At 43.6% G+C, this 24,949-nt stretch overlaps 1 protein-coding gene across 7 annotated transcripts in view; it reads right to left on the bottom strand.

The window, feature by feature from the left end:
• The window catches only part of SEMA4D (semaphorin 4D), a 974,222-nt gene that overhangs the window by 412,626 nt on the left and 536,647 nt on the right, over positions 1-24,949 (bottom strand). For all 7 annotated transcript variants that reach the window (XR_011280337.1, XM_069625652.1, XM_069625653.1 and 4 more), the window contains one exon: positions 21,384-21,765. Coding sequence is in view for 6 of the 7 variants with exons in the window: in XM_069625652.1 (XP_069481753.1) it covers positions 21,384-21,516 (133 nt within the window). In the remaining variant the exon portion in view is untranslated. The remainder of the gene's footprint in view (positions 1-21,383; positions 21,766-24,949) is intronic.

Genomic DNA, 24,949 nt, shown 5'->3' with positions numbered 1-24,949 from the left:
AGTGTTTTTCTCATTAATAATGAGGGGTCCCCGTGGGGATCCCTATAATATTAATTTGGGTATCTGAGTCCATTGGTAATCTGAGAACCCGGGGGTAGCCCACAGCAATTTTATTTAGCAGGTGCAGCTCTTCTTCCTTCCCAGCTGGGTTGGGGTGGTGGTATCCATTGGGAATGTCCCTTACCTAGGCCAGGAATGGGTGCTTTCTGTCTTGGGTTAGGGCCAAAAAACAGGGGGTACATGGATTATTAAATTATTTCCTGGTTTCACATTCAATAAGGGCTTTGAAGGTCTGCATCTGTAACACTATCCCTAACCTACATACATTTATCAGAAACAATGGCGTGTGAGAGGCTATTTTTATGACTTTTGCAGCCTAGATTGCACTGCTCTTGTCACTTGAAGCATGAAAGCTATGATGGGTCTAGATGGCCAAAGTCATCGTCGTAGTGATAACAGGATCACATTTTGCAGCCTTACGGCCCAAACTCTGAGGACGTTCTCTATAGTTATGACAGTAGGTCAAGGAGTTGTAAAAAAAGACTGAACATCCCAGTGTTGGGAAATTGGAAAAGTTCGAACTTGACATGCTATACCACTGACTGAGGGGTGGACACGTCATCATCGTCATTTCTGTCACTTTCGCAAATTGCTATAAAAATTACAATATTTATGGTAAATGGGATAAGTGTTACATTTAGGTTATGTGTTATTTTGTGTAGAGGCGATACATTTGTAGATTTGTATGCACGCAGAAACACAACGATGAAACATTGTCACACGGTGGGCCCCTCCACACTCGGGTAAAGCAGCCGATCAATATGTGCACGTGGAATTTAGCTGTATGAATGGCGCTCATGAGAGGAGAACATAATGGGTATACAATGCACACATAATGGTATAAATGTATGCAAAGTATTTTTTGATCTTAGTAAAAGATATTAAATATATGAGGTAGGGAAGCTCTATGTATCGAGGGGTGTTTTCACAATCACGGCAAAGGCCCGTCAGCAGTCAAGGAACAGGTTTCATAAGCTTGTCAATGGTGTGGTTGCAGTCAGTTTGCAGATGGCTCAAGTGCTGGAGGATGAAGGGAAAATAAGAACTCTGGTTAACAGGAGAGTTCATTGTTGTAAGGGATAGGCATTTAGGAAACCCACTGAGTTGTTTGAACAGATGGCTTCACCCAGGACACAGAGATCAGTAGTAATACATTTCAGGAGAGCGATTGTGTTGTCGGAGAGTGGGCGCAACTCATGTGAATAGAAGGGTCAATGGTCATACATATCGGACACCGGACAGGTTTGGGCAATGTGGTTTGCAAACACGAATACGTCAAAAGGGAATCTACATGTCTTTCTCTCATCTTCATGTGCTTGGGTATTTTTTAGGGCAGGTCCATGAAGGTCATTAATAGGATTTCTGTTATTTTGTAACTAAGAGGCAAGGCTGCCACCAAATATGGAGAGGCTTTTGGGAAGGGATGTGTTGGAAATGTAAACCTTGTAATTATACGTTTTAGGGGATTATGTTATAATGTTTGTGTGCAATGAACTGTGGGTTTTATATTTCGCTGTACAGGGCAACCAATCATGTTTGGAGGGATGCCTTTGTAACGATATCTGGGGGAGTGTATTTACTGTTGCATACTGTATATGTGTTTTTTGTGTGGTTCAGGGAGACCAGGGTTAGTTTGACTCTTAGATGTCACCTAAGCCCCTTCACGGCAGTTGTGCAATAAACTTGTTTTATGGACAAAAGGGGCACTTACTAATTTTAGAGCCATGTGACAGGAAAGATCGAAAATCAATAATTACAAAATTAATTAACAATACTTGAATTGAACCACAAACATTTTAGGTTAGTATGTAATGTGTTGGTATATTAATAATCAGGGTCCAGCTTAAACAACAATTAATTGAAGTAGTCTATTTTGATAAGCACTCAAATGACAGTCAATTTAATGAACTGTCAAATACCACCAGTAACTCATTGGACAGCACGTGCCGGTGTTTAGCCGTCCTGGGCTTTGTCTAGGTATTTACAAAAGATAAGGATGCATTCTACACAAATCAACTCCACATATTTATCTTGTCTAAGAACCATTCAATGTATTCGAAGAGAGTCATCTGGTATACAAAACTGAGCACTAATTGTCCCCCTTGAAGGTGATATTTTCGAGATACAAAATTCAAAGGTTCCTCTTGATCTTTAATGTTCAATAGTGAGATTATTTCATAACACCTCCTAAAAAAGGGGAGGGGGGGAAATTCCTGATTATAATTGGTGTTGTATATTCAAAAAAAGGGAATTTCCTCAAACTAATTTTAGAGGTGGGCCTAATTTGGGTAAAGGTCCACGCCTACAATTTGGCGAGCCAGGTAGGAGACTTAGGCTCTCCGAAAATATTGGGGGTCTCCTGTTCGTCCAGTTCGACTGTGGGCCTTCACTGCAGGGACCAGCTTGTGCATGAAAAAGCAGTTTTCAGACACCAAGAGGCCCGCCTGGCCCCCGAGGCAGAAGTTCTGCAGCCCAGCTGTGAAGCAGAACCGATTGGGGGGAGCACCAGTTGAGAGTTTTGAGGTTTCGACATCCACGCAAGTGCATCTTTGTCAGGTAAACCAAATGGGGTGTAATAGAAGAAAAAGAAAATATGGTGTTTAAGTAGGGGAAGAAATGTGTTTGTGGGATTAGAAGGGACTAAGCAGGTTGAAGAGTATCTGTTTAGAAAATATATGATTTGTTTTACGTAAAAATAAATTGTCATCTAGTGATTTTAGAGGTGTAGTCTTTCAGCGCAGTGTGTTTCTCATGGGGATATGCTCGATACTCTTGAGGCTGCTTGTCAGGTTGGCTCGAGACCTTACTTTAGAGTGAGGTGGCATTTTATGGTAAAACCACCCGTAGATACCTTTCTGAGGCGTATCTTGGTAAGGCCTTAGATGTACTAATGGCGTGGGTGGACCCAGCACTAAGAGTTTCTTAGTTAGTCCAACGTAGTGTGGGTCTCCTCTGGTAGTTTTGGGGAAGATGGCTCTGTAGTAGAAAGGGCCATACTAGTGAAAAGAGGAACAGATACAGCAGTGTTGTAGTGGAAAAAATGGCGCTGCTTCTATGCTCGAGTGAAGGTGAAATCTCAAAGGAATGGAAAGAATTTGGGCCGGCGTGTTTGAACAAGATGCTGTCTTTGTGCGCGATTGAGGAATACATAGTTATTGAGGCGGTTATAATAAAGCAGTGAGTGCAGAGTGTGTGGCGAAAATCAAAGGGAATTTTTGGGTAGTCATTTTTGTATTGACAGATTGGGGTTTTCTTTAATAATATCAGTATTTGTTGGTATTTTTGTTGAAACATGGAAACTCCATTGAATCATTTATGTCAAGTGCTCCCTGGGCATAAAATAAACATTTTGAAATATCATCAGGAATGGTTGGGGGAAACTAAGGGCAAGATGTCTAAACCATGACCTGGTGAGGAGTACAATAAGGATATATTGGGAAATCTGTGTACTTTCTTAGGGACCAAACATAAGGGGTCAAAATTGGACAATAGACTGAATATCTTGGAGCTCAGGAGGTTATATGAGAAGGGCGGGAAGGCCCAGGAGGTTGTGACTATGGAAGAAGGGACAATGAAGGAAGACATAGGAATTTAATCTGCACCACCCCCATATGGCTGCTATCCTTTGTCGTCTGCAGAAGGGCATACAAATCCAGAGTTTGAACCTCCATATTCTCCAGTGACTACTCCGGTGGTTATGAGACGGTCAGGGCTAAAACCTCTGTCTGCACCAATTTTCGAAAGACAGGAATATGAGGGAAGCAGAAGCCTTCTTTAGTAAAGGTTGTTGACGGGCCCCGAAGGGAAAAGGAAAGAAGAAAAGTCTATCTTAATGATAAATCAGCATTAACCTTGGGACCACAAGAGCCAGAGCGAGAGAGGATTGTAAGGAGCAGGCATGAAGAAGAGTTGGCGAGGGGAGAATTGCCACCGGTTCAGGATAGAGGATAGATTACGGAGAGGAGTGGAAAGGTAAGAACAGCAGTATCGGGAAGAAGCAGCAAGGTTAGTAGAGAGCAAAGTAGCATGGGTGCAACAGGATAGGAGTAAAAAGCAGGAAGACGAGACAGGGAAACACAGGAAGCGGAGGAAGGAAGATGGGGACATGGTCAGATTCTTGTACGGCTTGATAAATCTGTCATAAAGAGAGTAAGTGTGGACACAGAAAAGGTAAGCACTGCTATAGATGCAGAGTTAGAACAAATGGGAAGAGAGACGGCCTGCTATGGCAGCCCCGAGGGTGTGATTGTCCCCAGGAGGACAGGAAGCAGAGGCTACACCTCCGGCTTTAGGAAGGACTCTGCAAAGTACACCATGGGTGTCTTTGGATGTGCCGTGGAACCTGTATGGCCATAGGGAGAGGAGGACGACAGCTAGGGGAAGCCCTATTAAAAGCAAAAGTCACTGTGTCAGGGGAGGGCTTATTATGTCCTGTGGTCACATATGGACTGGAATAACAATGTTGACTCTTCCTTCACTCACTGCAGGGGTGGGGGGAGTGGATTTATGCTCTAGAAAAACAAACTGCTGGTGTCATGTTGGCAACTGGGGACATGAAAAACCTTTTCACGGCCTTGATGGTGGAAGGGGCAGAGGAGTTGTGGAAGAGAGCAGGTAATTCGGGAATTCAATTAGACACAAATACTCACGATGGAGCAGCTTTCAATAATTATAGGGCACACGTTTGGGGAGCACCGAGGATAATGTATCCCGATACGCCAGACATAATTCCATTTTCGCAAAAACAATGAAGTTAGACGAGGATCCCACTGCCCACATTCAGTTGATTGAGGAGATGTGTAGAGCAGAGACGGGAGAAGGATGGGACAAAAATGTGGCTATTTTCTATCACATGTTGAAAAAGGTACTTCCTAAAGAAGTACAGAATGACCTAGACAAGGTCGTAGGGATGGAGGCTTAGAGTTGGCAGGAGATAGAGGAGCATATTGTGCATTTTTGTACGAGGCAATAGGAAAAGGAGGGTCTGGACCAGGCACAAAAGGCTTAGTTTAGTGTCTTTATTTATACCACGTGCTGAAACCTAAGGTAACTGGGCGCCAGAGACTTAAAGCATGTTACAACAGATTATAGATATACATGATAATAACAATAAGGGCAAATGAACGGGTTACATGGTGGTCAGAGGGCAGACACCGGAAAAATACAGTGGTGAGAAAGTGGTTAGTAAGTCAGACAGTGGGAAAGTTCTTGTTGGCGAGCCAGGACTTAGTTTTTGCTCTGAAGGCCCAAAATGATGGTTCTGGTCTAAGGTTCACAGGTATAGCGTTCCATTGTTTGGCAGCTAGGACCGAGGCTTAGCCAAGCTGGTCCAGAAAAAACTAGCAAAGATTTGTTTAGAGGGGGCAATGATAACCAGCCCCATAGAGGGACAGCAGGGACAGTTGGGACAACAAGGGCTAATAGACTCTGGAATGTGACAAGCATGGACGGACAGGTATGTACCTGGAACAAGACCGATTAGCGGATTTCTATGGGATAGGGAGGATTTTCGCGAGGCGTTGGGTCATTCAGCAGATTTGGAGGAATGGGGCCCTGGTTCAATGGGCCTATGGGAGGAGGGTATGGAAGAATGTATGGAGTGCAGTGTTGAGTGTGTGGAAGAATGGGGCATGTGGCACAGGATTGTCGAAGTTAACCACAGTATTTTAACACACGTCCCCTCCAGACGAATGCCCAAATATCGCCTTATGCCCCGATCTCTGCGCCACTGCAGTAAGTCCAGGTTGATCAGAACCTGGGAGCTGGAATGATGCAGACTCGCACCCCGATCATGTCAGGCAGGCGTCAGTACAGACTTGGGAGAAGAATCCTCTACTGAAAAGACAGTCACCCATTACACTGGAGCAAGTGTACTCTAAGGAAACCCTTTTTCAGATCTCGGTTCTCAAATGTATCAGGAATGGACATGCCCACAGGTATGTGTCCAATTTTATCAGTTACTACAGATCTTGAAGAGGAACCCTGTCTAGGTGTAAAGGTAGGTAAACAGACATTTTGTTTCATAATCGACACAGGGTCCATGAATTCCTGTATTAAAGAAGATGGATTTCTCCTATCAGGCAATGCAATGGACACGCAAGGATTTTCTGGGGCTGTCCCATCAGGTTCCATACACTGAAGATTTGTGTATTGAGGTAGGTAATAAAACTTTATCTGCTCCCTTGTTATACTGCAAAGATACGCCGGTGAACCTTTTGGGAGGGACCTCCTGAGCAAGCTTAATATGTCGATCACATTTTCAAAGTTCGACATAGTATGCTCAACTCCAGGATTGTACCCATTAAGAGAAGTAGCACTTTTCCACACATATTGCGGTGACAGAGCGATTAGGGGGGTGCCAGTACATTCTGCATTATTCTTGAATGGGGTAATGATGGTGTTAAGTAGGGTACCTGGAATAAGAGATCGAGCATGGCAGATACCCCTAGAATATTTGTTCTGGTCTGCCGATTCACAGGAGATAACGCCAGGGACTATCGTTAACATTATTCTAGAAGCTGTGGTTGTGAAGGACAGGGTGGTTCATTCAGGCACCCATAAGGAAGGAGGCGAATGGGGCACAGTGTGGTGTATTGATCCTACCTCATCATTAAGAGACATGTCCGATAAGCAATTGTTTGAGGACACGGGTGAAATGGTTTTTGAGATTGGGTGCCTTGTCAGGTAATGGTGGTGCAAAGGGGGGAGGGGTACCATTGTGAGAAAAACATTGCCATACTGGAAGGAGGATTTGGAGAAAGTGCTGAACCAATTATGGACCAGCAATCCCCATGATGTGGGGCTATTGAAAAGTGAAGGTGGAAGTGCAAATAAAATTAAAACAAGGAGCAAATGTACCAATAGTTAGGCAATACCCCATGTCTAAGGAGGCAGATGAATGGATTTTTGAGACCATCATGGCGCTGTAGAAGCAAGGCATTATATAACTTTCCATGTACCCATGTAATTCGGCCATTTACCCTGTGAAGAAGGCAAAGGGGTGTAGTTGGAGGATGGCTCAGGATTTGCTGCCTCTGAACAACCTTGTTGATGCTGAATTTCCAGTGGTACCAAATCCTTCTACCATTCTCTGTAACATCCCTACCGGGTCGGCCCACTTGACAGTTATTGATTTGAAAAATGCCTTTGTCTCAGTTCCTTTGCAACCCAGATTCCCAGCACCTCACAGCATTTACGTATCGTGGACATAGATTTGAACACACAAGGTTACCCCAGGGGTACTGTGAATCTCCAAGTGTTTTTAACAGAATTATTTAGATGGATTTGGGGAACTTCCAAATGTCCAGCAGTGCAATTCAGTACATGGACGATTTACTTGTTTGTAGTACTTCAGAGGAACAGCGTAGAGGAGATTCAGTCAGACTCCTCACCTTGCACACAGAGAAGGGGTAAAAGGGGACTAAGAAAAACTGCAATATTGTCAAACAGAAGTAGTGTATTTGGGACAGATACTATCATCCACAGGGAGAAGGGTAATGCCCGAGAGAGCCACCACAGTTCAGAACATGCTTTAACATACTAAGGTAAAACAGATGCAGTTTTTGGGGCTCTGTAACTATTATAGCTCTTGGATTTTTTTGACTACTCTAGATACACAAGGCACCTGCTGCAAGCTCTCAAGGAAACACAGAAAGAGAAGTCCTATCGAGTGGTCAGATGAAATGAGAACTTGTTTTCAGGAGCTCAAGACTGCGATCAGTAATGCTCCAGTTTTGGCGACTCCAGATTACCAAATGCCATTTTTTCTTTTTTTGCATACAGATGGGAAGATAATGAGAGCTGTGCTAACACAGAAAACATCATTAGGTCACAGACCCTTGGCCTATTATAGTGGGTTGTTAGACTCAGTTATACAGGGTCAGTTTCTGTGTAAACAATCTCTTGAGGCAGCGGCCTTTGCAACACAAAAGTCCTCAGCGACTATGTGCTGCCCGGTGACACTGTACGTGGAGCAGGCAGTTTTTGCAATTTTGCAGAAGTCAAAATCAACTTTGACTACTCAGAGTTTCTGGGTACGAGGTTACTTTGTCAAATGCTTCTGTACGACCAGTGAGATGTCACGTAGTAAACCCAGTGACTTTTTATGGCTGATCCAGTGCAGCCTAGTGATGATGTTCATGATTCTGTGACCTATGAGGGAGATAAGGGGAAAAAGTACAAGTGTTAAAGAAGATGCTTTGGAGACAGAATTAACACTTTTTTGATGGATCATCAATGATTGATCAGGGCACTGGTGAGAGACATACAGGAGCAGCAGTGGTAAGTCTTGTGGGTGGTGAGTACTGGGTGGAGGTGGAGAAGCGATGGCCGTCACATTTATCAGCTGAGTTGGTGGCTCTTATTGAGGTGCTAGAAATGAGTAACGGGAAGGCAGTCACTATCTACTCCGACTCTGCGTATGTTACCACAACAATACATTCTGGGTAATCTAGATGGCAGAGAAGAGGTTTTAGAACAGGGTTGCCCAAATCCAGGCCTTGAGGGCCAGAATCCTGATGAGTTTTCAGGACATCCCTCATTAATATTCATGAGGAAAAATGTGCACACATTTAGAATCATTGTATGTAAATTTATCTCATGTATAGTAATTGAGGGGTATCCTGAAAACCCGACATGGATCTGGCCCTCGATGCCTGGAGTTGGACAACCCTGGTTTAGAAGATCTGATGCTTTCATGATTAATTGATGCATTAACATTGCGTGTGGAGGTAGGGGTTGTTAAATGCGCTGCACATACTAACAAAACTGATTTTGTTGTGTCCCAACAGGCACAGTTGCTGGTCTTGTATACTGCAGTCTACTTGTTACAAATTGTTGAACTGCAGGGAAAAGCACCACAGGAGGAAAAGGATTTTTGGGCGAAGAGGGGTGTATGCTCTCGCCCAAAGAGTTGTTGTGGTGGCAGGAACTGACCGGCAAGGTAGTGATGCCCTTAGAGTTGCTTCTTGTGGCTTTGGAGCAACTGCATTTCCCGGCACATACGCCTCAGTGACAAATTGCAGCAGAACTTCAGGAGGATTGTTTTGTGCCCAACCTCTCTGAGCAGGTGAGTAGGTTTAGTGGTATTTGCACACTGAGGAATTCAATCCAGGAAATACAATGAGGGTGGTAAAACGGGTTATACCTGACCTTCAGGTCCTTTTAAGGAATTACATGTTGATTTTATTGACATGGTACAAAGGTGCGGCACCTATCGTTATTTGATTGTGGTTGTGCGTCCATTTTCCCGATGGCTTGAGGCTGGACCCTGCAAGCACCCTGATGCCAAATCAGCTGCCAGTTTCTTGTTAAGGGAGGTATTTCCACAGTGGAGTACTTGTGAGGTGTTAAGGTACAATAATGGGACTCACTTCTTTAATGCTTTGTTCACTGAAATTACTTCACTTTTGGGGATACGGCACAGGTTGTGCTCGATGTACCACCCTTGGGCCAATGGGATTGTGAAGCATCTCAACAGCTTGTTGAATGTGTTCCGATTTGCATAAGTCATGGTTCTACTGCCCTCCCTTGGCACTAATTTGTTTGCGGAATAAGCCTTGAAAAGATCACCATCTTAAATCTCCGGTGGTGGTGACCGGTCGTAGAATGTTTACACATCTCTCACCCGCACGCATAGGTACTGATGCACATAAGTCAGCAGAAATTCTGGGAAATGAATTTGGGGACTACCTTAAGGTTTTAATCAAGAGTGTCAGAATTGTGTCCTCACAGGTTACTGCATCTCATCAGTGAAACAAGATTGAAGGTGGCGTGGGACCAAACAAGCATCAGCATCGGTTATTCACCGGAGAGAGGGTCTTTGTTCACTCTTTTGTCCATAGCTGGAACGACTGTGAATTCCACAGACCCATAAGGTCATCTTCTCCACTCCTACATCTGCGAGAGTGGAAGGCATTAAATCAAGGGTACATCTCCACGATGTTCGGAGGGACACTTGGTATACCACCACTGACGCATGAGGAACAATAGTCAACTAATAATTACGTTAAGTGGAATCTAAGGACTCACTGTTTGTTCCAAACAGGGGGGAGGAAAGCGTACGAAATCAGACCTCAGAAGATGGGAAAATCAGGAAATCTCACTCCTGGGCAGAGTCACAGCATGCAAAATTAACCTATTACCAAGATTCCCATACCTGTGCGCGACCCTTCTGGTTGAAGTCCCCCCTTCAGCTACATAAACAAATCTTTCAGTTCATATGGAAAGGGGGAAAAGCGCGAATCCCGCAGAAAGTGATGACAGGAGCTGCCAAGTGGGGCGGGATGGGGGGACCCAACCTCCGCAAATACTACATAATAGCACAATTAACTAACTGCATGGCATGGGCTGACACGACAAGCCCCCCAAAGTGGGCAAATATCGAACAAGCCAGAAGCCTGATACCACTCAGCGCCATGCTATACACCTCGGCATCAGCACGCAGACAGTGGCCATCGATTCTTTCATCAAACAAGACTAGCATAAGAATTTGGGACAGCAAACTACGAAGGAATAAGACCCCCAGAAGCCCGCTCTCCCCAGTACTCCGCAATCTGGACTTTACTGCAGGTCTACAGGTGATGAAATTCCAGAATTGGCACCAAGGAGGCCTCCAAACGCACTCAGCTCTTCGAAAATGGATCCCCACTGACCTTCATGGAATGTAAGTCTCGCTTCAACTTATCAAAAGCGGATAGATTCACCTACGCACAGCTGTGCCATTGGATCTCCCAACCGCTGATTAAACAAATAGCTACAAGTGGGCTCCAACCCCCGGAACACTCACTACAAGAAGGCCCCCGGAGAGGGCACATCACAAAACTTTACAAACTCCTCCAAGATGACATGCTGGTTTTCAGACCGGCATATATGTCGCTATTTTTTATTTATTTTATTTTTTTATTTTGGTTGGTTCAAAATATTAAACTTTTCAAAACGTATAAAATGCAGATCATGATTACTTGGTTACACAACAATTTGATCAATATACATCATGTTCTTCTTTACAAAGTCATTTCCAAACAGAGATAGATAAAACATAACTACACAAAATTCATTACGTTAAAAAAAACAATCAAAAATGTGAAATTAAAAGTGATAGGATCAGCTGCGTAGTCTATTAGACAGATTTGAACAATGCATTCAAGTATTGTACGATTGCGATACACACCGTCAGTTTCTTATTAGTAATCAGCCAATGCCACGCTTGCGTTTGGTTCATATGTCGCTATAGGAAGTGAACCTAGGACACAACAGCGACGACCAAACATGGGTGGACATCTAGACCAGAAACCACTCCGCCTCTAGATGTGTCAACAATAGAGAAAGGGCACTCAAATTGCTCTACCGATGGTACAACCTGCCAGAGGGCCCTCATCACTTCAATAGCTTACTGGACACTAATTGTTGGAGACAATGCGGAGTGCGAGCATCATACTTCAATATGTGGTGGGAGTGCCAGGTGGCACAGTCTTTCTGGGAAAAAGTACTTCAAATGATAGAAGCTATCACCCACTGCAGATGCCCGCTGACCCCAGAGGTGGTGGTTCTTGGAACTCCACAGCTAAATTGCTACCCAAGATCGGGACCAACTACAAAGCTGGTCATGCATCTCTTACTTGCGTCAAAGATCTCGCTCGCCCGCAAATGGAAATCCAGAGAAGGCCCTCTTCTCTCATTATGGTGGACTAAGGTCTGGGACATCCTGGTGGCAGAGAATGTTACGGAGGCCAAAGAAGGATCGCTCCACAGCTTCTGAGACTGCTGGGCCCCGGTCCTAGAATATGATAAGGCTTTCCCAGCACTGACCTTTCAGCCATGACAAGCAATCCTTATCCTAGGGCCCCAAGAACTCCCATGTGATCCTGCAAAAGTGAGGGGGCGCCAGAGTGGAAGGGGATAAGAATCTACAACCTGTAACAGGGGGAGGAATGAGAGACAATGATTTGAAATACACGTTACCTTTACTATACGAAGTTATACATGTAACCTGCTGCACCCGGCTTTAAATAAAGTTGTTTAAAAAAAAAACGAAAAACAATTTCCTCTAAAGCAGCTCTAACTGAAGTGGCATCAAAGGCTACTCTAAGGGTGCGGAAGCAGGAGACTGACAAAGGAAGGGCATGTTTGTTGGCAAATGTTTATTTAATGAAAATAAAAGTGAAAAACCTCTCTCCCTAAAACTAAGAGGGGTTTCCCTGCCTCAAACAAAACTAAGGTAACTGCAGGGGTCAAGTCTTACAATAGGAAGTGGGGGGATTCATTAACAAACGCAGTGGGATTTGACGTCACCAGAAATTAGCATATCAAGGTAAAATATGTACAATTCATTGAATTGGCTTTATACAACCACCGAAATTGCACCGGACAAATGGCATTTGCCCTTCATAAAATCAACATACACAAAACCGAGAGAAGATATTTTCTTCTAATAGTGTTTTTGAAAACGTTTAAAAGGTGTGCATGTTTTAAACTCCAAGAACCAATGTTTTCCCCGGAACATGCACTACCGAAATGGAACTTAATCACCTTTAGTTGTTTGTTACTTTTCATCAGGTGATATAGTGCAGTGGTGAAGTGTCCAGCATGTAAACCTGACCACCACGGTTTGAGCCCCGAGGCAGGCATTGTAATTGTAAATGTATACTGCGCTTATACACAGGTGGAATGCTTCAAAGCGCTTAAGTGTTAATTCAAAGGCACTAGTGTTCATTCATAAATTAAAAGGAGACATTCAATGTTTCCCAGTTTAGCTGGGGGAGGGGGAGACAGACTCCACCCACTGAAAAAAAGGGTGGACTTGAGCCCTGGGAAACTGTCAGAATGTCCAAAAAATAAAACGTCCTTCGTCCTGTGTGAAATCCTATTTCGAACCCTTACTCTTATAACTAAACTAACTAATATGCCAATCTTCTTGGTCCAGGAGAATGGCTCCCTTCGAGGGATTCTTTCCGGAGGCTTTGGTTTCCTTCCCCCAGGATATAAGTCAACAGTGCAAATCAAAAGTTATCAAACGATGCAAAGCAAAGTTCAAACTCCTGTCGTTCACTATAATTCAAGAGAAGGTCTCCCTTCTCTTGATGTTAGACAGGACTCGCAAGACCAGGGGGCATGACTCCCTTCACCTGGCTTCTCAAGTGTTCCACGACGTTAAGAGGATGATCCTCCTCTCTCTGTCTTTGACAAGGTTTCCAATGAAACACCAAGTGGTATGCTTCTCTTCCCTGGTCTTATAGAGTTTTGCAATATTAAGAGAAACTCTCCTCTCTTGGCTGCTCTTCGAGTGTTCAGGCAAAACCCTGGGCTAAATATCCAGCCAGGTCTTGCTCTTTCTCAGACTTCCCAATGCCAAGAGAACTTCTTCCACTCACAAAGTTCTGACAATACCCTGGGTCACTCTCTTCATAACACAACTTCAAGTAAACCGGTATGAGTCCCAGACCCCGATTTCCCCTATCTGGGAATCTAACAGCCCTGGTCCACCAACCTCCCAGGTACCACCACAAGGAAGATTTCGCTGGATGCACCTCGATTTCACATGTGGGTCCTAGACCCTTACTTTCTTATCTCTCTGCCTTTTGGGATACCCAACATCCTTTCTGGTCCTCCAACCCCCCTCTGGGTGCTCACCAGTCTCTCACTTCTGTTCTTGGGGCCCTTCTGCTGTTCTTGGCATCTATTGCAGGTAACAGGGTCTGCAGTGGATCGTCAGCGGTTCCCGGTCTTTCTTATAGTCGAACTAGTCTGCAACCCCTTCTCGCACAGCTTTCCCCAAGCCTGCAGTTCTTCCAGGGAAAGGTTGACCTTGGTTACCCCAGTAAGGAACTCTCCAGCTTCTTCAATCTCTCTGAACTTTGCCGGCTCGCAAAGGTTCCTCTTCTCTCTGGTAGGAAACCGGTCCACAGCCCCTTGTCATCAGAACAGTTTCCTGCTCCTTGCTCCTCCAGGGAGGGCTTGACAATATTTCCTAGTTACCCTCTTCTATTTCTACTCCACCTTGGCCAATAGGAAGTTGGCAATCACTAGACAGTTTAGACAGTTCAATTTGGTTCATAGAGGAAATCTTTATGGTTCTGCACATCTTTCTTGTCCCAGGGTTCCTAGTGAGTCATTTGAACTCTTCCTTCTGTCAGTACTGATCTTGAAGACTCCTAGTGAACCAGTGGGATTCTTCCTCGTCTCAGTATTCCCTACCTTCCTGGTTTTAAGGAAACTGATAGGAACACCAGGGATGGTGTAGGGGGTTATAGAGGCAGGCAGGTTAGAGTTATGTGGGCTATGGAGATACCATGTTATCCTCCAATTGTCCCTACTCCCATAAGGGGCTTCCCTAGCCATGTGATCCACCAGCTGAGTACCACCCCCAGGAGGACGGTCGGGTAGAGGCCTCACCTCCCTGGCCTCATGGGAAAGGGTTCCCTTAGGGGAGAAGGGACGACATCCGAGGATTCTTCACATACCCTTCCCCATATGATGGTAGCCTCCCCATCTGGACTGACTGGCAGGGTCTCTGGTTTTCTTAAGTTCTCCCATCCATCTCGGGTCTAATTCCATGCGAAAAAGCCCACGGTTAAATTCTTTTCCCAGATGTCTATAGGAGAATATTTACTTGGGGCCTTCCCTGGATGTGATGACCTAAGGTGTTTAAAGGTCCCATTTGGGTAGCATCTGTAGACGCCACGTTAATGGCAGTCTGGGCGATTTGGGATACCCATTTAGAAAACTGGGGCAAGTCTCTTCCTAGAACTTACTGGGCTGGTAAGTTAGGAGTTATGGCCACCACGGTCCATACTTCTTTTCCCAGAGTGGTCACAGGTATTCTGGTCCACGGGTAAGCCTTGGTATGCTGTGTAAACATAGTACTTTCTTCTGGAAGGCTTTTTTCAAGCCTTTGGGCAGAAATCGGGGATGAATGGCACAACCCTTGCACCCACTGTCTAGCTCTGCCCATATCGTTTCCTCTACCCATGAGATGTACCTGTAGGGGAGACATGGTATCACAAGTATGACACTGACACAAAAGTTACACGTTTCAAAACCTTTATTAGATTCTTGGGGTTTGGAAAAACTCCTACATTGCCCTATAGCAATGATGGGAGTAGTCTCTATCATCACATAATAAAGAAAACACAGTCCTACTCAGTCTATGTCAAATCAAAATTGCCTATACAAACAAAACCTAATGCCTGCCCTATATCTTATACAGAAAGGGTGCAATGGGGAATATGCATGCAAAGGAAAGTCAGTGTTCTGACAAAGGATCATGGTGTCTGAGTCAGCTCTCCTCCCCACGTTGGACAGCACGGACTAAGGCGTCCCCCGTAAATAAGATTACAATCTGGATCAGGTTATCAAAAAAAGGCCATTCAAAATGGGGGTCAAGGCCCGCGTGGCCTTCCACATTAAAGCCATTTATTCCAGCTTTCCAAAGGTTTTTTTTTTACATTTCAACAAATGTTCACATAGGTCTCCCTCTGTCGGAGTCCGACCTCTCAAGTTATCAATGGTTCACATAGGCCTCCCTCAGTCAGGCTCGGACCTCGTAATCACAGCACTTGCAGGGGTGCCCTTCCCAATTGCTGCATTCACATTCTTTAGGGGTTCCCTACCCCTAACTTTTTTCATGTTTCCGGTCTCCCTCAGTCGGGCTTGGACCTTTCACTGATTTCCAAGACTTTCAGATGTATGAGGCTTTTACCAAAGACCTCGGCAAGACCACTTCGACTTTCACTTCAGCTCTCCCTTAATGTAATTTACCCCAATGTCTCCTCGTATAGGTAGTTCCATACCACAATCAGAAAGGTTCATAGCAATCTTCCTCTTAAAGCAATCACCTTTTAACTTCCCCTTTCGTCTGGGTAAATCTTGACCATTGCGCATTTCAAAGTTCGTTCACTTTGCCGCTTTTTAACAAGACAAACATTTCACAGAGACTTTTGAGTGGGCTATTTTCTTTCGCCGGACCACTCCGCTACTCTATCACTGACTTCACAGTTATCGGTAACTTAAAAGTTCATTACTGGTTTGCTTTCTTTCGCGTCTCATCAGCATGCGTGGAACCTTCAATTGTAAGATACACTGTTGCAGCTTCAATCTTTCCTTGACACAAACCGGATTTTCATGTCTTCAACTAACTCACCGGTTGTGTGCATTCCTTTCTCATCTCTGCAGCTTTGCTTCACGAGTCAAGGTTGATACCATAAACTTGGCCTCACCTCCCCAACTCAGTTGTTCACCAGGGAGGGTTGCTGGCGTCCTTGAAACAATGCAGGCTTCTGCTTGTCTGGGTTTTGTCTTTCTCTGCGTCTCCTTCACGGTTTCCCGGAGGCAACAACCTACTGCAGGGAACTTCAGGGTTTCCCTACCCTTCGCTCTGGTCCCTCGATCAGTCGTCCTGCTCCAATGGGTTCGCCTTCTACCCGGAAGATCTGCTCCTTCTCGTGTCTCACCTTTCTCAGAGTGTATCTCTATGTTCCGCCTACATGGGGCTAGATAATGAAAGCCATTCTGGGAAACACGTGAAGGAGGATTCATTTCCTTCTTTTTAAAACGTGCAAGGAGACTTTGGAAACTGAGGGACTGGCATTCATTATTCAAAAAGCTGGATATTTTAACCAAAAATGGTACAGGCATGAGATATTAGGAATTTGTATTCTCACCCCAGTGAAGAACGACAATGAATTAATGATATGAGCCAATCTCTGGCCATTACTTATTTCAACTGAGGGTGGTTACACAAAGACAATAAGTATGAAAAAGTACAAGTTATTTGCAATGGTGCCCCTTCTATTCCTAGTAACATGACCCCATAGCTACAGACGCTTGGGATTTCTGTACTGGCATTGCCTCTCACCCCAGTTGGATCCCTGATGGTTGAGTTCTGGTACTCCATTCAGTAGGTAAAAGCCGCTGAAATCAATAATAACCCAATTTCGCAGTTATTTGCCGCAGGTGGCTGAGGAGCAGATCTTGTCTGCATGCAAACTGAGATGCTCCAAGCCTGACCGTGGCTTAGGAGCCTCAGCAATCGCCACACAAGACGGATATCCTTAGACTTGTTAGTCACAGCACACATCTTACATTTGGTACGTTCTTTAGCTATGGACACCAAAAGGTTCGTTCCCATCAATGGGGAGTCCAAGAACAGCTTCTGAACTGCATGCAACAAATGAAATTGACCCAGTCATTGAAATAAGACAGGCCTTTTTGGCAGTATTATTATGGTTAGGGACAGAAATGACGGCTGAGGGGGGATTTTTGTTCATGTAACCATAAGCTAGGACAGTACCACTTGCCAAATATTCTCCTAGGATCTAGTACTTATATAAATGTTCAGTGCAATATGATATATTTAAGCACAGCAGTTGGTAATTGTTGCAAATCGCTTCTCAGTGAGAAGGTTTCTTGAAGGATGACCACTGTAGGACTTCATCCAGAACTCGAGTGTGCATTAGCCTGTAGCAAATCCAAGGATGCGTTTTGTTAGAAACCGTTTTTTTTTTTTAATGAGGCGATGAGCTTTGCTTTTTGGTTTAGCTGGGAGGAGATAGTTGAAGATCGGCTTCTGTCTGTTATCAGCAGAATCTTGAAGAACTTACATGGTGTCTTATTTTAGTCTTTGTTTGATCCAATTGCTACTTTGGCAGCAATGAAAATGTGTGATTTCACGAGAACATTTTGCATTTATCTGAGGAGTTCAAAATCAATTTGGCATCAATTTACTGATTCAGACCTTTATCAATGTCACTGAGAGAACCACCCAGTGTTGTATAGTGTGTTCACTCAAAACAAAAATGAGTGTTGTGGGCAAAAAGAGTGGAAACCTATCTCTCAACTTGAGTCAATAAGAAGCTTGAGTCAATAAGAAGCTCTTCTAGAACCATTTTGACCGATCGAAAACCACTCCATGTTTATTGTATTGCATTAAGTGTCTGTTATGATATGATACAGCATTTATAACGTGCCTATACACAAGCGTATTGGGACTTTGCTGCGCCAAAGATGGTGATGGATAGGCGGCTATGGAAACCTACACAAATAAAACACATCTTTCCAGGTGCATAGTAATATTTCCAAATAAGGTTCAATTTTTAAGGTCTCACACTGGGTGCCTGCAGTGATTTTGATAATGTGTTCTATAGCCCTTTTGCCTGGGAGATGAATATTTGAGGCTAAACACTGGCAAGTGTGAAGATGCGGTGCAGATACTTACTGTTAGGCTTATTACAACTGCCCACGCAACCCCTCCACCCCAGAGCACACCCTGCACTGTCAATTCCATTTCACATTCTCAGCTGGCTGTATTGCATTTAGAATCTTATTCAAGCATGTGCCTACAACAAATAAAAATACATGCTTTAAAAAAGCTGTATTTATTTAATAGGATTTGATCATAGAATTTGAATAAAATTCTGCGACACAAATAGAGTTTTGGAAACGGGCTGCCTCAAACATGCAGCAGCACCGTGGTATACGATTGCTTATGAAAGTATAGGTCGATAATGGCTAATAGTGCAATTCGTGCATTCCTACTTGAGATAAAATAAGCATTAAGTGATAACCGTCTGATGTACTGCAAGAGTGGTGATGTAGGTTTGCCAATGTGCCCATCACGGGCTTATGACCAAACTATATAATTCTTCATTTTTAAATGGGTGCAGGGATTTATATATTAAATTGCCTACTCTTAAACAAAAGAAAGCAACTCAGTTCATTTAAAGTCAGCATTTTACAATCTGTTAGTTCAATCGGCAAGCGGCCTGATTGGGACCAAACCTGAACTCTTAAGGTAAAGTATTCAATTCTTTCTAGATTCAGAGCAAGCCTGTTTGTAATACTGTAAAAAAAGAATGTCTTGAGAGTTTAAATATCAAACAATTCACAGAAGAATATTTTATAACCCTCAACGGTTAGAACATTCTTGTACTTGTGCAATGTCATTGTAGGTTGTAGTTGCTGGAGTTTGCAAGGTCTCATTCAGTTAGTGAACAGCAGTGATCAGACTGCAAAAAGCACAAGTGCTGGTGTGAGCTTCTCAAGGCAAGGACACTCACCATGGAGCTCACAATTTCACTGCAACAATGCACTGCAATTTGGAGGCAGACATGCAGAATTATGCCAACTCAAGGAAAACATAACTTTAACAAAACAATAAGTTGAGGAATTTTTGACAACCAACAGTGACTACAACATATAAAACCATTACGATGTCAGCAGAGACAGATAGATCAATAAGAGCTTGAGATCTACAATAATCTCGATCCATTATACACAAGATTTACATGAAAAAATGCTTTGATTTCGAATCAAGATACAAATACAAGAACTTCGTAACAATGATATTTGAAATGTTTCCTGCAATTTATTGTGTAAAGTCACAAGACAACTAATTCTGTTCAAAGAATATTTTTATGAATCGCCTTGCTCAAAAAGAAAATGCAAACATTTAAAAAAAAAAAAAAAGAAATTGAATATTTGCCTTGAAAAAGCACCTTTGTTGCCCCACTCAGACCGCTAGCGTGAATCATCTTTTGGCTAGGCTTGTTGAAAATTTTTCAGCTGGGTTGCTTTCTCTCTTTTTCAAATGAGATTCCACAAACAGAGCTTGTTTCTCCTATTAAATGGTAACATTTTAAGTGGACTTTTTTCTGTGCATCAATTTAAAAACAAATAATTGAGTATTTTGTTCATAGGAGGGATTGGCACAGTGGAAAAACCTATACTGGCACTCTGCTTATGATTGTATCTTTCAATGTGTTGGGCCTTCAAGGTTCCAATAAAAGGGAGAGGCTTCCATAATCTACAGCATTTGGGGGACGGATCGTCCAAGCATCGCGATTCTGCCCTCCCTCTGAATTGCAGGAATCAGGAGGCATTGGAGAGAGCATAAAGTCTTGGTAGTGGCCAGGAAACAGTTATGAGCCACTTTAGTCCGTCTTTTCAATTGAAGTCACCGGAAGACACTGTAGATGACTGAACAGTGATATGACAGCCTCCTGTTACACACACGTTGGAAAGATGGACAAAAGATGAAAGGCTGAAGCAGGTTCCAGTGGGATATTGGTATAGAAAAAAATATAGAAGTCCAACTTTAGAATCATACCAATGCAGACTTGCCGATAGAAGGTCTGATCAGTGAATGTCTGTGCTTTTTTCCCTAGAAGAAACTTGCACACGAAAAAGCAAAATAAGGATTTCAATTAAATTAGCACCTCTTTACTATGTACTTGATGAGGTTGTTCTTTCTGAATATGAATCTTTTAAAAATGCTACATTTCATTTCTTTCACTAGTAAATTAAAACAAAGTTCCTTTCAGAAGTACAATCATGTCACGAGTCAGGGAGATCGTACAATGGGTTAATCCACCGCCAACAGACATGGGAGCAAGCTGCAGGTCACAGGTCTGAATCCTAGCCAGGCAGACTTAGCCTTTCATCCTTCAAAGGATAGTAAAATGAATACCAATGGAGTAAGTGGTAGAAACACCTATTACCGACAGTGCTAAACACTTGCAGGACTCTGGGAGCAAGTCCTGTTTAAAAGAAAAAGTACTAGAAATAGAAAAGCTCAATGGGCAGAAGGGCCATCCACTTGAGGAGCGTTTAGGGGAAAAAGTCCATTCTTTCACCCACAATCAAAAAACACACCCAATCTGCAGAAATGTAAGCTTGCATTGTCGGTTTTTATTCCTTCTAGATCACAGTTCTAATACAAATAAAAAAAGGTAATATCTGGTGCACTGTCTCTAAAAAGGTTAGATATAAAACAAGGGTGGGGGGCTTTTTCCGATGAACTTTACAAAGTTAATATCTACACTAGCCCGCCACCCCGACAGCAATATAGGCCAATTATCAAAAGCCAGTGATATGTCATGGTGAACTCTAGCGTGGTTTCAACATGTGTTAAGATACCGCACCTCCTCTTAAATGCCCAAAGCAGCCTCTAATGAGCAACCCAGCAACTTCCTGACCTTGAGCGCAGGGTTTTGGGGCGCGGACCACAGCAGGGGGTTGCCTGGACCTGGTGGCAGTCAATTGTGAGCTATATGGAATCTTCCGACTTTTGAAATGGAGGTAGCGAGGTAAACCCTGAGTTGCAGGCACCAAGACTGTGATACGATTCGAATGCAGGACATGAGAAAATACAGAACAGAAATAGGGAATATTCTCCATAGTATCCAACCTAATAAATAAGTTTCACTCAGACATAGTGACAAGAAACCATTTAAATTTAGAAAGGCAGTAGAAGACTTTGGAGCTATCATCGACACATCGGCTTTTTTTGAAAGCGTACACAAACGGAAACACGTGCTCATACTCCTTACCTTGCTGTTCCCACGTAGTCCTGGGCACGGGGCCAAAGGCGGCTGCTATCCCAAGTACCAACCCCAAGACTGCACACAGCACAGCCGGAGCCATTGCGCACCCTCTGGAGTGACTGCGGCAACAGCTGCTCATGGGGCAGTAAAGGCAGAGCGCGTTTTAGGCGGCAGGCATGTCCGCTGGTGTCAAGAGAGACTAAAGAAGCGCTCAGGGGGAAGCTGCTAACCATCAGCCTCAGCCTACAGTCGTGGGGGTGTAGTCATTTCCGGCCCTAGTCACTGCTCGCGCACAAGAACCACACGATTTCCGACTGTGACAGCCGGCAAACTTCTGCTCGTCAGTCTCCACAAAAACTCCTCTCCATCGTTGAGCTGAGCGATGAACCTGAAAGGAAGTGAAGTTTTACTATTTGGAATGCAGCACTATGTAAGCATAACTTTAAACAAATCCTAAATCACACTCATATTGCCAATGCCACATATCGCACTGACTAGGAGGACTACCTTCCACCTGCCACTGGCCATAGTCAAAAAATCGTGCACTGGGGCCTTTTCGTGTCTGTTAGGGAAATATATGGAGGCGGCAAATCTGAAAGGTGCCAACGTGAAAAGTTAAGCCAAGTAAGAACACCCAATAAAGGTCAGTTTCTGTCGGATGGGGCTATTTTGTTTACCAAAGTTATTTTGTTTCCTACATAAAGAAGTAGGGACCGAAGAAAACTTAACTCGGTGCTTTAGTGGTTGTGGGCCATTTGCTGGCGCACGTGCCCCTTGAGCTCAACTTTGGCAAGAGGCCCGACTTATCTGGTTGCAGTTAAAGCAAATTCGTCTTTTACATGAAATCAGTGGCGTTTCTAGAAAACTTCATTGTGGGATGGCAAACCGAGGGGCCAAAATAGATAAAGGATGGGGCACAAAGAAATAAGGTTTAGCTAGCCAAACTGTAATCCATGCAAACAGCTTGATAAAATATGTTTACTAGAACCAAAGGTAACATTCTGCAAGTTGACAGTAGGAGGTTTGCATTAAGTTAATGGACACCCTAAACAAAGTTACATGGTCAACTGTTGCAAAAATTCCCTAAAAAAACGACCAGACATTTGACTCACAGGTTTTTTTTACTGTGTCTTTAAACACATTTCATCTTTTGTGGCTGGCTTAAAATAAAATTGAAAAAAAAAAACATTAAAAGAAATGAACAGTCTGCAAACGCCCCCACGGACCCCCACCCCCATCCTGTGCCTGCAAGGTCCCGCCCACAGTACCCCGAATTGCACCTCCGACATGCTTACACCTTGCAGCACCAACGTGACAGTTCTGCATCCATCTTTAAAATGCCCACTCAGTGCATTAAGCCCATATCAATGCACCATCTAAGCCTTCACCATTATTTCAAGCTAAACACTAAAAATATCCTGTTTTTTATATAGCACTTGATGGTGGATACCTCCCTTGACTAAGAGCTGTAATAAGTGTCATCACTATCCAATTTAAGGGTTTTAATGGTAATGTATCGTAAACTGGTCTTGTATACCGCATCTCTGAAATTTGTGGTGGCCTTGTGGCGTGCAGTTCTGCGAGAAAAAAATGGGAGTGGTTATAAGCAAGAAGCGAGGTGTAAATTTGTGGCCTTGATGAGTGCCAGCTGGAAGTAACAGAGTCCTGAGTGCCAGCATGGTTCTATATGGTTTGAGGTATTGATACTTGGGTATGGGTCAAGAGGGAAAAAAAACGCAAAATCTATCAGATGACAGTGCTATGTTACAGAGCAAAAGATGTAGCTAGCCATGAGATGAACTCTGAGCCATCCCCTCCCCAAACAATTCTTGTGGTTGGGATGGCGTTAGCAGGCGTAAATCAGCCTTGTGTTTTTTGGTGGCTGTGAGTAGTTTTAGGGTCTTATTAAAGCGAAAGGTGAGTGAATTAGTTGCAGAAGGAGATGGTGGTTTGGGGTGCCCAAGGAGTTCAATTGGTAGACAAATAATGGTACAGTTCAAGTCTTGTTGCTATCCATTGAGACGTGGTACTGTTACTGTTCTGGGTTCTTTTTTGCAATTGCAGGGTGGGGTCACGTCTTAGCTCTTATAGGGAAAGATTTTGGAGACTGACGCAACTGGGGTCCAATCTCCAAGGTATTCTTCATTTAAGTGTTGCGCACAAACGCATTGCATGTCAGTGAGGCTGACCCGAATGGGTCAGTCTCCATTTCGTCCTGGTTTTAGAGGTTAGTTCTCCGATTGGTCTTCATGTTCAGATTTGTGATGGCTATTACGTTCAAATCGGAGTTGCCCTTCCCTTGGGTGATGCAGGACATTGCCGATTCATTTGAGTGGTTCTGGTGGGTCTTCCAGTCCGAGCTTGGGGTGGCTAGAGGTTGAATGTTTTGATTGGTGCGGTTTTAGGAGGGTGACATGCTAGTTTGTCTTTTGTGGTCTCATGAATGGCCAGGTTTTTAGAGATATTTTCCAAAGACTAGGTGATTGTCCTCTGTGCGGAGTTACCTGGGCATTGAGCTTCATAGTGTTGATGGGAACAGAGAAGGATTTTCAAGGTACTCAGTTTATCAACTTCAAGGCTGAAGGGCCATGTCAACTCGGCCAGAATTTAAATGCGTGACTGCATGTTGCACACAGATGTCAGAAGCAAAGCGTTTGGTCGGAAATCATACAGCCAGGCACCACCAGTTTGAAAACATGCACTTGCATTACTTGTGCACTGAAGCCCCCATCTTGGCTCCTCATACTGTGAAGAGTCAGCTTTTAAACTTTGGGCTCGACTCACTAGCAGGGAATACTGGGCTCTGAGTCACAAATACATATCGAAAATTTACACCCCCCACCCCCACCAGAGACTAAGGTCCACCTTGGAAGTCATCATTCAAGCATACATTCAGTCTTTAACGTAGAAGGTTTCTGCTGCATGAAAATAAAAAAATGTTGCCAAACATTGAAATCACAATAAAGGTGGGTGAATTGAGTGACGTCAGTGGGGAGAGAAAGGGAAAGAAAGTAAGATGAAGGTTTTTGTGTAACTTGCCATTTCTGTATCTATTCTATATTAGAGCAGCATTCACTTCTGCTGAGTGTACAACACGCACCCTTTCCTGTGGGGATTACTTGCAATAATCCTGCCTATGCAGCAATGAATATTATTACATTTGTTATACATGCTCTTTCATGGAGATTACCCTTAAGGGTTTTAGCTCACTTTCTACATGCACATTGATTGTGTTAATATGTTTGTAGTTGTCTCACCCCGGGGAGGGTCGGGGAATTGGCAGATAACTACATACCACTGAGACACCTTTTTTCAGTCCCATGTGTGAAGGGGTCAAAAATGCGAGACTGACAAGTAGATCAGAGTTTTCTCACAAGAAGCCATTTTAATGAAATAATAAAAGGTGAGATGAACACCTATCTTTCGCTAGCCTAATAAGGATTTCCCTACTTAACCAACTAAGACCAAAAGAAAATGAAATAATGTCCAAAGGTATCGGTTTCTATTATTTCACCTTCCTTCTTTTGGAGCAACGTCGTTTTGTCAGAATGGTTCACATAATAGTTCATCAA

Source organism: Ambystoma mexicanum, chromosome 6p (genome assembly GCF_040938575.1).
Source record: "Ambystoma mexicanum isolate Mex_15411 chromosome 6p, UKY_AmexF1_1, whole genome shotgun sequence".
In the NCBI taxonomy this organism is placed as follows: Eukaryota; Metazoa; Chordata; class Amphibia; order Caudata; family Ambystomatidae; genus Ambystoma; species Ambystoma mexicanum.
Note: the sequence above shows the minus strand (reverse complement) of the source record. Positions and strands in the feature narration are given on the sequence as shown.